Source organism: Danio aesculapii, chromosome 2 (genome assembly GCF_903798145.1).
Source record: "Danio aesculapii chromosome 2, fDanAes4.1, whole genome shotgun sequence".
Taxonomy (NCBI): Eukaryota; Metazoa; Chordata; class Actinopteri; order Cypriniformes; family Danionidae; genus Danio; species Danio aesculapii.
Genome location: NC_079436.1, coordinates 37,498,208 through 37,511,549, shown reverse-complemented (window position 1 = coordinate 37,511,549; position 13,342 = coordinate 37,498,208). Strand labels below are relative to the sequence as shown.

The 13,342-nt window shown below is 38.8% G+C and overlaps 1 protein-coding gene across 1 annotated transcript; it reads right to left on the bottom strand.

The window, feature by feature from the left end:
- Nucleotides 1–3,268: 3,268 nt before the first annotated feature.
- On the bottom strand, nucleotides 3,269–12,915 carry myadmb (myeloid associated differentiation marker b). The gene is made up of 2 exons (XM_056478653.1): nucleotides 12,828–12,915; nucleotides 3,269–7,806 (listed from the first exon to the last, which is right to left on the bottom strand). The coding sequence occupies exon 2, from the start codon at nucleotides 7,706–7,708 to the stop codon at nucleotides 6,827–6,829; it is 882 nt and encodes a 293-aa protein (XP_056334628.1). The 5' UTR covers nucleotides 7,709–7,806; nucleotides 12,828–12,915; the 3' UTR covers nucleotides 3,269–6,826.
- Nucleotides 12,916–13,342: the final 427 nt, after the last annotated feature.

The following is a 13,342-nucleotide window of genomic DNA, read 5'->3' as shown; positions in this document are numbered from 1 at the left end:
AATTGAATACATGTTAAAGGGGGCATATTTTGCCCCTTTTTATAAGATGTTAAATTGTCCCTAGGGTGTGTAATGCGTAGTTTGAGCTCAAATTATCACACAGATAGTTTTTTATAACTCTTTGAAATTGCCCCTTTAGGGCTTGATCCAAGTTGTGCTGTTTTGGTGACTGTCGCTTTAAATTTCAATGAGACTGTGCTCTCAGCCCCAAAAGAGGGCGGAGCTATCAATGCTTATGTGTCATAGCGGCTGATTCAAATCAGTGGTGCTCACTGCCGAGCCAGGTGGGCAGAGCTGAGCTTCAGCAAGGGAAGATTGAGCTCCTGCTCCTCCTTGCTGCAGTTCTTCCACAAGTGATGTCACTTAGGGTTGGGAATAGAGGGGGAGTAGGTTTACACATTAAATAGCTCATGCGATGTGAGCTCCACTTAAGTGGCTCTGCAGCGAGCACCCTCTCGATTCACAAGCTGTGGTCACACTAGAGTTTGAGCTTGCGAAATTCTGTCGTACATCGCTGCAAAAAGGGGCGGGATTAAACAAGATAATTAGACATTAAAAACCTGAGCGATTGGTCCACATTTTAAATTTCTGTTCAGTTTTGATCCTCGATTGGTCTCAGGCACTCAAGTGATACGATTTCGCAGGTCAGAGTTCACCAAGTTTGAACTTTCCGATGCAGCGAACTGTAAAACTTGACACACGACCTTGCGTTTCCAGTCTGGTGCATTCGTATGAATGGAAGTCTATGGGGAGAAAAGTCCAGTGTGACCACAGCTTATAATGGTTAACGGCTGCTTCTCACTCAGGGTTGTTTATGCTAATGAGGGAAGCGATAGCCACTAATGCGTGGGGCTTTCCCTTACTCTAATGACATGTACAAAGGGAGAATGTCAATCTAAGTGTTTCTGCAGACTGTTTTTAGTGTGATTATAAAAAGTAGAATTCAATCATTTTCACCATCAGTGGCTGGCTGTATTCCCACACTGTTGCCACACAACTGTGTTTAAACCCCCTATAAAAGTGATTTTTTTTGCATAATAATTTTTGTGATTTTTGTCCACTTTAAGATGATTTAGTTAGTTTAGGGCAGTGGTTCCTAAACCTTTCAACCCGTGACCTCCAAAATAACAATGCCAGTGACTCACGGCCCCTAATATCCTCTGAGGTGGTTATATAAACCTTGCACACAATGATGCACACACACCAATAGGCCCAAATCAATTCATTGTTTAATTTTAGCGAATGCCACTCTGAGACCATCCTCTATGTTTGGTTGTGGCCTGAATTTATTTTTAATATACATAAGTGTGGTGTCACGGTGGCACAATGGGTAGCACAATCGCCTCACAGCAAGAAGGTCGCTGGTTCGAGCCTCGGCTGGGTCACTTGGCATTTCTGTGTGGAGTCTGCATGTTCTCCCCGTGTTCGCGTGGGTTTTCTCCGGGTGCTCTGGTTTCTCCCACAAGTCCAAAGACATGTGGTACAGGCGAATTGGGTAAGTCAAAATTTTCCATAGTGTATGTGTGTGAATGAGTGTGTATGGATGTTTCCCAGTGATGGGTTGCAGCTGGAAGCGCATTCGCTGCATAAAACATATGCTGGATAAGCTGGCAGTTCATTCCACTGTGGTGAACCCAGAGTAATAAAGGGACTAAGCCGAAAGGGAATGAATGAATGAATATTCATAAGTGGCGTAAAGATGTCAGAAAGTTGGTGCCATAAAATTAATCTGCCCCATTTGACGCTATTGCTATGTCTTTAATATAATGTAATCACCCCAGGGGTTGCAAAAAAAATTGAAAGGGTGATGGCTTTTTGTTTGCATTTTTTATGTAACAATTTATTTTCCTTCTGTAGGTAAATTCTACTAGTTTAAACAAATTAATTAGATTTTTGGAAATCACCAAGCAACCCCCCCCCCCCCATCTCTCATTGTCCCGTGAACCCTGTGGGGTCCCAACCCCCACTTTGGGAACCACTAGCTTAGAGCACGGAAACAGATACAAAATATGCCAGTGTTTTCATATAAAGCACGCTCAGCTCAATATGGTGCTCCACATCTATACAGAACAGTTTGAAGATTTTTGGCTAAAGCATTTATATGTTGTAAGTAAAAGTCAGTTTACTTAAATCTTACGCACAATCAGTCGTTAAATTGTTTAAATTACAAAAGTAATTCACAATCAAAATGTGTATTGAAAATTCCCTACCATGACTTTAATATATTTTGCTGTTTATCCTCTTGACTACCAGCAGTTCAAATTTGTCATTTCTAGAGGACATTTGTAAATCTGAACACTTTTATCTACTGCATGTACAGAATTAACTCCTTTCATTCTCTAAAGTGTACATTTAGAACTTTTAAATTATATCAAATGTATAGGGGTGGGGTTTTTCGGAGCTTCCATTTCCTCCTCAAAGAATATGTTCAACTCCACAAGGCAATAACATTCATTCATTCATTCATTCATTTTTCTTCAGCTTAGTCCCTTTTATTTATCAGTGGTCGCCACAGAAGAATTAACTGCCAACTTGTCCAGCATATGTATTACACAGCGGATGTCATTCCAGCTGCAACCCTGTACTGGGAATATCCATACACACTCCTTCACACACATACACTATGGCCAATTTAGTAGTTAGCACCCAGAGGAAATCCACGCCAACATGGGGAGAACATGCAAACTCAACACAGAAATGTCAACAGACCCCGCCAGGACTCGAACCAGGGATCTTCTTTCTGTGAGGCGACAGTGTTAACCACTGAGCCACCGTGTTGCCCAAGGCCATACCAATTTCATTAAATAAAATTGTCTTAAAATGTTGTTGTTATATTTAATTAGAATATATGAAAAACATTTGAATACATTTTTAACATAATGTAACATGTTTTACCATTATTAAAGCATATTCATAAAATATCCACCCAAGTGGACATCTGTGGTTAATACTACCATTTTGTTCTCAATTTTAACCAAATCAGCAGGAAAGGATTCTTATTTGTCTTCTTTAATTTTAGGAGAAGCACATCTGGCAAAAGTGCTACATAAATTCAACATAGCTGAACATTCCACTGGGCAGTCTGGATGAGTGCACACAGAAAGTTCTAGAACGTGATTCATTAACTCTGGGACAGAGAGTCTACAGATGTTCTGTATCTTTTCACACAGGCGTAACTTTAAACAAAGAGTGAGCAAATGGTAGGTAAGTCTGAATCACCATATACAATAGTAAATGAGCCAAGAGCGCAGATGCACAGAGATCACGCTTGTTTCTTCGTGGTTTTTATTGAGAGCTTGATTACACATTCACACAAGGCTGCGGTGTGTGCTGTTCTCCTCAGAGAGAGAGAGAGAGAGATAGAGAGAGGCACACATGCTCTCTCGCTCTTTGAAAACACAATGAAAACATTCTCATTCAAGCATCGAGGACTGCGTAACAGTTTGTGACAGGCACATGCAGATCCCAGAGACTTACAGCACAGCAAACAACATTTCATTTTCTTTCTTTATCGTGAGGTGTTTGTGTAACTGATTCAGCCAGCTGGTATACAAAGGAACAGCAACTTTCTACAGCATTTGCATATACTTTGCAAACACAATTGAGCACACATAAAGCAACAATGTCCCGTATATGAATCCCGTACAATGTGTTTATAAGAAAACAATATATTCAAGATGTCTTAAACACCCGCTTCGAATGTTATCACTCGATTGAATGGGCGTTATTAGTGGTTATCAGCTGATAGATATAGCCCACTAGGGGCCTTCTGCGCCTACTGGTAGTCTCAGAAGGCTGTTATCATCCATCCACATGGTTAATTAGCTATACTAATAGAGAAGACTCCAGATCTAGATCTGTTTTTACATTACTGTGATGGTTGGGTTTAGGGTTGGGGTAGAGGTAGACATTATCCATTCATTCATTTTCTTTTCGGCTTAGTACCTTTATTAATCTGGGGTCGCCACAGCGGAATGAGCCGCCTACTCATCCAGCATATGTTTTACGCAGTGGATTCCCTTCCAGCTGCAACCCAACACTGGGAAACGGGGTAGACAGTAATAAAATACAATTAATGGGAAATGTAATAAATAATTCCTATGGTTAATCTGCTATACTAATAGAGAAGACTTCAGATCCAGATCTGTTTTTACATTACTGTGATGATTGGGTTTAGGGTTGGTGTAGGGGTAGACGTTAATAAAATACAATTAATGGGAAATTTAATAAATTTCTGATCTATAGCTGATTAACCATGTGGATGGATGATAACAGCATTTTAAGCATACCAGTAGGCGCAGAAGTCCCCTACTGGCCTATATCTATCAGCTGATAACCACTGATAACGCCAATTCAATCGAGGGATTACATGCAAATCGGCTGACTTCAACGTTTAATGATATGTCCAAATATACATTTATAGATCCCTTCGTTTTCAACGTGTCTTATGTAACAGAGTTACATTTTAAGAATAAACTTACCATGTCAACGGTTTGACATATTCGCACCAAAGAGCAGTGTAATGTACTGAAAAGTGTCAAGTTTTACATCACAGATATTAAGTGCAAACACATCGTTCTGAACTGGTGCTGATAAACCTGAATGAAAAGGAGGGTGTTATAGACTGATTGGCAATTTGACATTCACTCAAACAACGTCACTAAACTAGAAGCTATCAAAAAAATCCCTCATGCAAAGCAACTTTAAAGCACAAAGCAGCATAAATAGTATTTATTTATTGAAAGTGAAATGTAATCAATGAAACAATGTAAATAATAATTTTTTCTCCATGCATCTGGTGCAAATTTAGTTGGTCTGGACATTTCGCACAGAAGATGCAAATACATTTACTATTTTTTTAGATTAATTACTTATAAGACTTATATTAAATAATAATTAATTATGTTCAGTAAGAGGCATTCAGTCGATCAAAATGAACAGTAACGACATCTAAATTACTATAGAAAGATTTCTATTGAAAGTAAGTGCTGTACTTTGGAACTTTCCTATTTATAAAAGATGTAATAGGTGCTGATTTAGTTTTGCCAAATGAATGAATGGAAAGAGGAACAACATTTGCAATTATTACTGTATTCTGATCAAATAAATGCATCCTTAATGAGCAAAATAGATTGTTTTTAAAAATACATTGAGTTAAGAACAACAAATGGTTCAACTTAATACTAAAAATACTAAAATACTAAAAATTTAAATGGAGAAAAAAAATTAGGGGTCACTTGAAAATTCACTGTTTCTCTGGAATTATTAGGTAGTGACATTATGTCTGAAACCTGGCACCTTTAGTTATTTTCAGAGCCATAGACAAACAGAGAGAGATGAAACAATTTAAAATGAAAAGGTTTGATCGTTGCATGATTCATGTAGACTGAAATAGTTCCAGGAAGTGCTTTGCAGTTAATTCAAATAATGTTAGATAACTTTAGAACCTACACAACCTTTTTTTAGAAACTTCGTAGTCCAGCAAACAACTGTGTGTTTAATAGACGTCTAATAGACATCTAAACGTAGACAGCTTGGCTAAAACAAGGTTTACTTGGGCGGTCAGTGAAAATCTTATAGACGTCTAAGAATAGCCCAAAACTAGACTAGTGGTCAAATAGACAGATTAGACAGACTTTTTATATGTGTAGTCATTTGTTTGATGACTAGTCTAGTTTCAGTCTATTCTTAAACGTCTATTAGATTTTCATATATGAAGCGGTCTCCTAAAAGTGACGTCGTGTCTTCAGTTTTGGGCTCAGGTGCGCTTTGCACTCACACTACAAGCGTATCGTGCCAAAGCCCAACTGAACCACGCTCTGGCACACCTCTTCCAACCAGGCCAGGGCCAGCCAACTGAACCATGCCTGGGCATGATTCGGAGCACTCACACTTGTCAAACGAACCGAGAAATACACCCGTGCGTGGTTCAGATAGCCTAAATGCTAACTTCCAGGAACTACTGAGAGGCTCCATGAGCCACCATTTCTGTTGCCTTCCATTAGAGTCATTGGAGTTGTCGCAACTCTCTCTCTCTCTATGGCTCTAATTATTTTCAAAGACTATAGAATACACAAGACATGCCATTTTGAATTTTGAACAGGGAAATATGTATTGGTCAATATGGCGAATAAGGCCCGCCTTCTAGTACAGGAGCCAATCTTCGATCGCTATCAACTGTTGATACTAAGAGGAAGGGGCTCGGACCAGACATGAGTTTCTGCAGATTTTAAAATTGTTTAAAAATTAAACTAAAGACAGAGTTGTTGTTTGATTTTATTAGTGATTCCCAATATAAATTCAATCATAAGCTTGGCAAGCAATTTTGGAGAATTTGAGGTTTCCACATTCAAACAGAATGCCCAGACATACTGCCCGAGAGGGGTTTCAAAGATGGCCGCCAAGCGAAATGACTTGTCTTAAAGGGACTTTGTTATTGTATGCAAAAAAAGCTCTTAATGATGTGCATTTTACATTTATAAGAAATATAAAATGTTGTTAAAGAATAAAACTAAAATTGTTACTCAAGCAAGTAATAAATCCAGAGAGAAATTTCAAGTGCTTTATATAGTGTGTGTGTGTGTGTGTGTGTGTGTGTGTGTGTTTTATTTTCTTGTATCCATTTTTTACAACTAACACTTTCTGACACCAAAATGTATGTTCTTGTCTTCTGTACACGATTGATAAAAAAGCAAGCACTTAATATAGTTCATGACCTACCATTACACCATCTCTACTCTCCAACCCACTTCCCTCTTTCTACATTGAATCTCTATGCCTTCCTATTGCATTACTCTGCTCTTTTTTTAAATTCTTGCTTAACCCCTTAAGCATTAACAAACACCAGCCTTGCGGAGTAGATGAGATCCGCCAGATAAAGAATGAAGTTAAGCGCGCTGAGCACAGTAATGGCGACCAGTTTGTCCCACTGGCAAAGTCCAATGCTGGACCCACAGCTGTTTGGTCTGTGGCTCTGGCCTCCGTGCTTATTGTCAAACTTATAAATTGGCCAAATAATGGTGGCCGACAGATACATGCTCACAGCCAGCAGGGCATACGTGGATAGGAAGCGAGCGAAGGAGAAAGGCAAGCAACCCGTGCATTCGCCAACACACATCACAATGATGCCTGCTGATAAAATGAAGCAGATGCAGTACACAGCCAAACACCACTGGGTCGCCGCATTCTGTTTGTACGACTCAGGCTCGCTGATGAAGACGAAGATGATGCAGGCGATGAAGGTTTCGCACACTTTTAGCAGCCCTGGTGCCGTAGCCATGTAACCGGATACTTCTCCTGGACGGGCCTTACTGAGACTCACCTCGCTTAAATACGCAATGGTGGCGAGGCAAGAAAATACGGTGGACACGATACGGCAGTTAATCATCTCAGTGCGACCAGCGAAGCCTTTTAGGAAATACAGGGGGAATATGATGGACGCAGAGAGGCAGAGAAGAGCAGCGTAGCAGGCGAATGTGATAGGAAAGTTCTTCCACGAGACTGGAGCGCGGGTCTGCAGGCCGAACATCTCCACCAGGATGATCAGAAGAGTTCCCACGAAACTGAAGCTCCAGCAGAACACGCACCAGTCGCCGGTGCCGTGGGTGAGCCTCGATCCGTAAATGGAAACACTGAAGGCCACGCAGGCGAAAACCATGGCGGCCACTCGGGTCCACAGGAGAGGTGAGGAACGCAACACCACCGCCATGATGGGATCACAGAGAAGAGAGTTGCAGGGATAGTGATGTTAGATGGGAGTAGATGTTTGCTTTGGTTTTGGCGTCTTCTTGGATGTCTAGAAGCAAACTGAAGACAAATCATGAGTCAGTGGCATGAAAGCATTAATAAACAAAACATTTAATAGACTTCTCACACGTTAAATTAGCATTCTGTCATTGCTAACGCAAACTCATTGGAGAGATATTCCAAATTGGTAGATTTTGGATTGATTGATTGATTGATTGATTGATTCAGTGGTTAGCACTGTCACCTTAGGGCAAGAAGGTCGCTGGTTCGAGTAACAAGCAAAGCAAAGAAGCATTGTGGAGTTTGCATGTTCTCCCCGTGTCCTCCACCGGTTTCCCCCACAGTCCAAACACATGCGCTATAGGTGTATTGGGTAAACAAAATTGGCCGTAGTGTATGTGTGTGTGTGTGTGTGAATGTGAGAGTGTATGGGTGTTTCCCAGTACTTGGTTGCAGCTTAAAGGGCATCAGCTGTGTAAAAACCATGTCGGAATAGTTCCACTGTGGCGACCCCTGATAAATATGGGACTAAGTCGAAGGAAAATGAATGAATGTAATTGCTAAGTGTATAATGATTACACATTCCAGTAAGAGGACATCGAAGATAATTCTGAGCCCATATTGTTTTTGTTTGTCATGTGTCTCCTAGCAACTTAAGTATGCTGTATTCAGAATGACTTGAAAGTCTGTAGCTTGTAATCCTCAGCTATTTAGTTTCGATGCCCAGTTTCTCTCTGTAACCATTTACAGTGTCATTATCAGTGTTGGGTAATTTACTTTTAAAAAGTAATAGATTACAAATTACTGATTACTACTGGAAAATCTGATTACATTACTAATTTCTTAATGTAAAAAGTAATCAGATTACTAATTACTTTAATATGAAGTTAGTTTTAAAACATATAAAATATAAAAATACAAAAATACTGCAGCTCTTTCAGTAATTTAATATTAACTGAAAACATTACAATGGGTTGATCACAGCAGCTTGACATATTCAAAAGACTTAAAGAGTTCACCAAAAACTTAAAATTCTCTCATCTCGTTCACTTATTCCAAACCTGTTTGTCTTTTTTTTTTTAAACACAAAATAAGACATTTAGAAGAAAACTGGATACCTGTAACTATTGACATCCACAGTATGCAAAAGCACTGCTGTGTTTGGGTGTTCTATGTTTGTCTGAGGTAAATAGTCTACCGAAATGTGTATATTCCATACAAAGCATGAAGCTGATCGGTCAGTTCTTGACGCGTGTGACTCGTAGTTTTCAACTGGTGCGTCTGGAAAATGCAAGCGCGTGTAATATGCACTCCGAATATGTGTACGCAATATGTGCACCTCCATTGGAAATAACGAACTTGCGGTCGCAAAAGATGCGATATGTGAACGGCCCCATAAGCAATACGCTTCTCTTCACATTCAGACCACACCCGATCCTGCACAAAAATTTAATTTAGTCTGTTTAGAGTGTGTCCTCCTCTGTGTCCTCCTTGGCGACGAGTATTGCCTTAGAATGCATTCAAGTGCTTGAACAAGTTGCTGGTCCAGTTAAAAGCAGTCGAAAGTTCTTTAGAGACTGGACATAGACTGAATTTCACAGCAATGTTTTGTTTTTGTTTCAAAGTAATGTCAGTATTTCCACTTGAAGAAGCAACCACTCTCGTCAGCAGCTATTTCAGCTCACATTCTCCAGCAATTAAAAAGCACATACTTATTAACTGACTGTGCAGTGAAAAACGTGATTTTAAAAGAAGTATTTTTTCTTCTAAAAACTATATTTGTAACGTAAGTGACGCAATTACCTTGACTTTAGTAACTGTAATCAAATTAGACAAATTTAAAATGTAATTTGTTACATTACTGCGTCCCACAAAAATGTAATTAGATTACAGTAACGCATTACTGTGGAACGTGTTACACTCAACTCTGGTCTTTATACATCATGTATTAGAAAACATCATACAGCATATTCCAGCTTAAATTTGCGACAAAAGTTAGAGTAAAGTTTAAGTTGTTTTCCTTTTTTTCCCTTCACTTTCATCAGTTTGTGAAGTTTGTTTCTCGCCATTGTCGCCACTGGCTTGCTTGGTTTGAGACTTGCGCATCGATGGATATACTCTTCAGTGTTTGGATATTCATCAGTGAAAATTAAACCGTACTAAACTGAACTTCAACTCAGAAAACTGCACTGACACATTTTCAATTTACGAGAACTTCTGTACTAAGCTACTTTGACACAATCTACATTGTAAAAGTGCTATAGAAATAAAGATGAATTGAAGTAAATGATGGAATTTACAGAGGCTGTAATATCTGCACAAGTAAATAAGCGATGACAATAATTTCATGATCACATGGTTAGCTAAAATTCCCCACAATCTCCATCTGAAACATGCAGAATAATAAGCCGTGTATTCACAAGAATTATATTGTCGCATACTGAATGAATTGGTGCTCTACAACAAAAACGTCTTTTGGGATACCAGACTGGGAGTCAGTGAAATTATCTCTGTAATGCACTCAAGCTATTTAGACAAATGTGCACAAGCGAGACCTTTACTCAACCCTACAGTCCATCTGTTATCAACCTCTGTGGGAGGAGTCAGATGGCTAACAATCAGAGCATTGAGCCACCCAATGCAGCCCTCCTACATAGCTCTGTAACAGCCAGGAATACCTCCTTCATCTTGTCAGAGAGGTTCAAGTAAACAATGGAGGCATGCGTGTTTACATTTTTGGGTTAAGTGGATGGAGGAGAGCGGAATAAGAAATACGAGTCAAAAAGACATGGAGGAAAAGCAAGAAGGCAGGCAGATGAATTCAGAGCCACATATTGACAGACCGGCGAGGGGTTTGAAAAAGCTTGTCCTTTCACTTCATGACAGCTTATATTTTAAACACAGGCGGGAATATCTTAACTGTGAGTCATTTAGTCCCTTTTTTCCCCTCTCTTTTTGCCTATAGTGTCAAATTTTCCAACTTGCTAATCTATTCCAGATGTTCTGCATCCCATCAAACTGCGAAGCGAGAGGGATGTGCTTGGTGTTTTACACACTGTATTCCCCTAACCTCATTTGTTCTCCCCCACGCCAGTCTTTCAGAGCTTAACTCTTTTAGTATGTCTTTCATTCCCCCCTTCAGCATTGGTTGCTAAAGAAACAGAGCAGTGAAAGGAAACTCCTTCACTTTGCTTTTGTCATCCACACATGATAGGAGATGGAACATACTAGTGAATTTTACGCAATGCGCAATAACTCATTTTCTCCTCACGCAACAAATGTCAAAGCAAAAAGCTGTGAATAGAATTGAGGAAACACAAAACAGGACATGACATGGAGCCATGGAGGAGGTCACACGGCTGTCTGAGACATGCCAAAAGTAGCTCAATTTTCTCCTTAAACTGCCTACAGTGCTGTTATTGTTCCATACAAATGGACATATTACCTAGTACAGAAAGAAAGAAATGGTCCTACTTTAGTAACTGCCAACATCTTTTAAGCTTCCAAAGTATATTTTTGCTTATTTTCTACAAAGTGATGCCATAGAAGAGCCATTTTGGGTTCCACAGAGAACCTTTTAGTGAGAAGTTCTTAACATAACTGGGTAATGAACATTACTAAGAAAATTGTAACCAAGCGTGTAGATTTGCTTTTGATATTGGTGGGGACGTAATTTGACACAAAATTTAAATGTAACTTCACATTTAAAATGTAAAGTTAACGAAATGGCTGATAAAAAGGTAGTTTAATAAAGACCTCCATTTACTGAGGGCTTATTTGTGCATAATCACTTACCACCGCATCTGAACACATTGGCAAGTGTGAACACAATGGCAAGTATAATATTGCCATTTATGCACTTTAAGCTCAAAGATGACTTTACATCCCCATGGTCTTTTCCTTCTCTGAGCGTGCAAACAGAACAGCACATGTTCTATTTCCACTTAAAAAACCTTTAATAAATAAATAAATGAAATACAATTAATAATAAAAACAACATTAAATCAGGCATGTCTTTATGGTGCAAAATTAAATTAACATGATTTTACTTTGACAAGGAATGAATGCAGACTTCTGGAAAGGGAGAGGCATATGACACAACCACTTTATCTCCATTGTTGTTTTTTCATATTCGAAAATTGCCAAAATCGAAACAAATGTTTTATTAATTGCACATCCATGGTTACTATTATGGTGGATTGTAGCGAACTTGACTTCAAGTGACGGACACTTTTCTTTGAAATGTAGCTGCTGTCCATATCTCACCTGAGTCTTGCACAGTAAGCCTGACTCGAACATTTCGACAAAGCATTATTTTGGAGGCGATTAAATTATTGGTTGGGACATTTTAATAATCTGTGGATATTGGTGGGGTCACTTCCTTTCCGTCCATGCTAATTCTACATCCTTGGTGTAAATAACCATTTGAGATATAAGAGATTCTATGAATGGTAAAAGGTTTTCATGAATCAATTAATGTCAGTATCCTTTTTTTAAAAGCTTTGGTGGAATAAACTTTTGTCACATTTTTGTTTTAAGTAAAAAAGAAACAAAACAAAAGCAATATTATAGAAATCGTAAACTATAGCAGTTTTATGTATTATGGAAGCAAGAAATCTAAACAATTCCAGCGAATAAATGGAGCTATATGACACATGAGATCATCCTCCTAACAGACTGTGGGCGTGCCTCACCACGTGCCGCGCCATTATTAATACAGAATACATGAAAAATAAGTTAAAAAATAAAAATACATAACGTACTTTAAAAAGTAGCCAATATTATTATTACTGTCATAAATTCAGGTACAAGGTGCAACGACCACGCGACGAAACAGAAAGAAGAGGGTGTCTTAAAAAGAGAACGTGCGTTTATTTTTAATAATTAATTTTATTATAGCGTGTTCACTAGATATGCACACTGTCAAAATCACCGTATGAACGAATAAAATAATTTATAATAAATATGTTGTCCACGTTAGAATAAAACAACCTCTAGTTAGTACTTCATGACAGATAAAAACACATCAGTTCAGGCTGCTTTAAATCAACTTAGTTAAACTATGAAAATATGTTACTTACCAATTTGTCCCGTTATTTTTCTCTTGGAGAGCTTAGTCTGAAACAAGTAGGCGCGGCGCGGTCTTGGATCGGACTTTTCAATCAGTGAGGACACTTCGACTCAAGTTTATGAGGGATACCCTCCACCCACCCTCAACCCGCCCATTACATGCCAAATTAGGTAATAAGCCCTCTCTTTCTTCAGCTCTCGAACTGCAAATGCTTACAAGAATTTACAATGTATTTACTTTCTCATTCATTCAGCTAACTGCATGCAAATAATGTATTCCGATTTTAATACTTGTTACTTTCTTAGCTGGTAGCCTAAAATAAAAATACCAACATCTTACAGATATTCATGTGAAGTAATATAGACTGGATTGTAAAAAATATCGAAGATTACCAGTAGTTTAAACAATGTTGCTAGCCTACTCTCACTCATATGAATCCCCTTCAGGATGTGCTGACTAATTCATATAGCTGCCCTCAGCCTACTCTGATACTAAATTAATGCTTTAAAAGCTGGTGAACCCAAG

Bases quoted from the DNA above. Each gene is read 5' to 3' on its own strand.
- myadmb (XM_056478653.1), bottom strand. From the start codon at position 7,708: ATGGCGGTGGTGTTGCGTTCCTCACCTCTCCTGTGGACCCGAGTGGCC.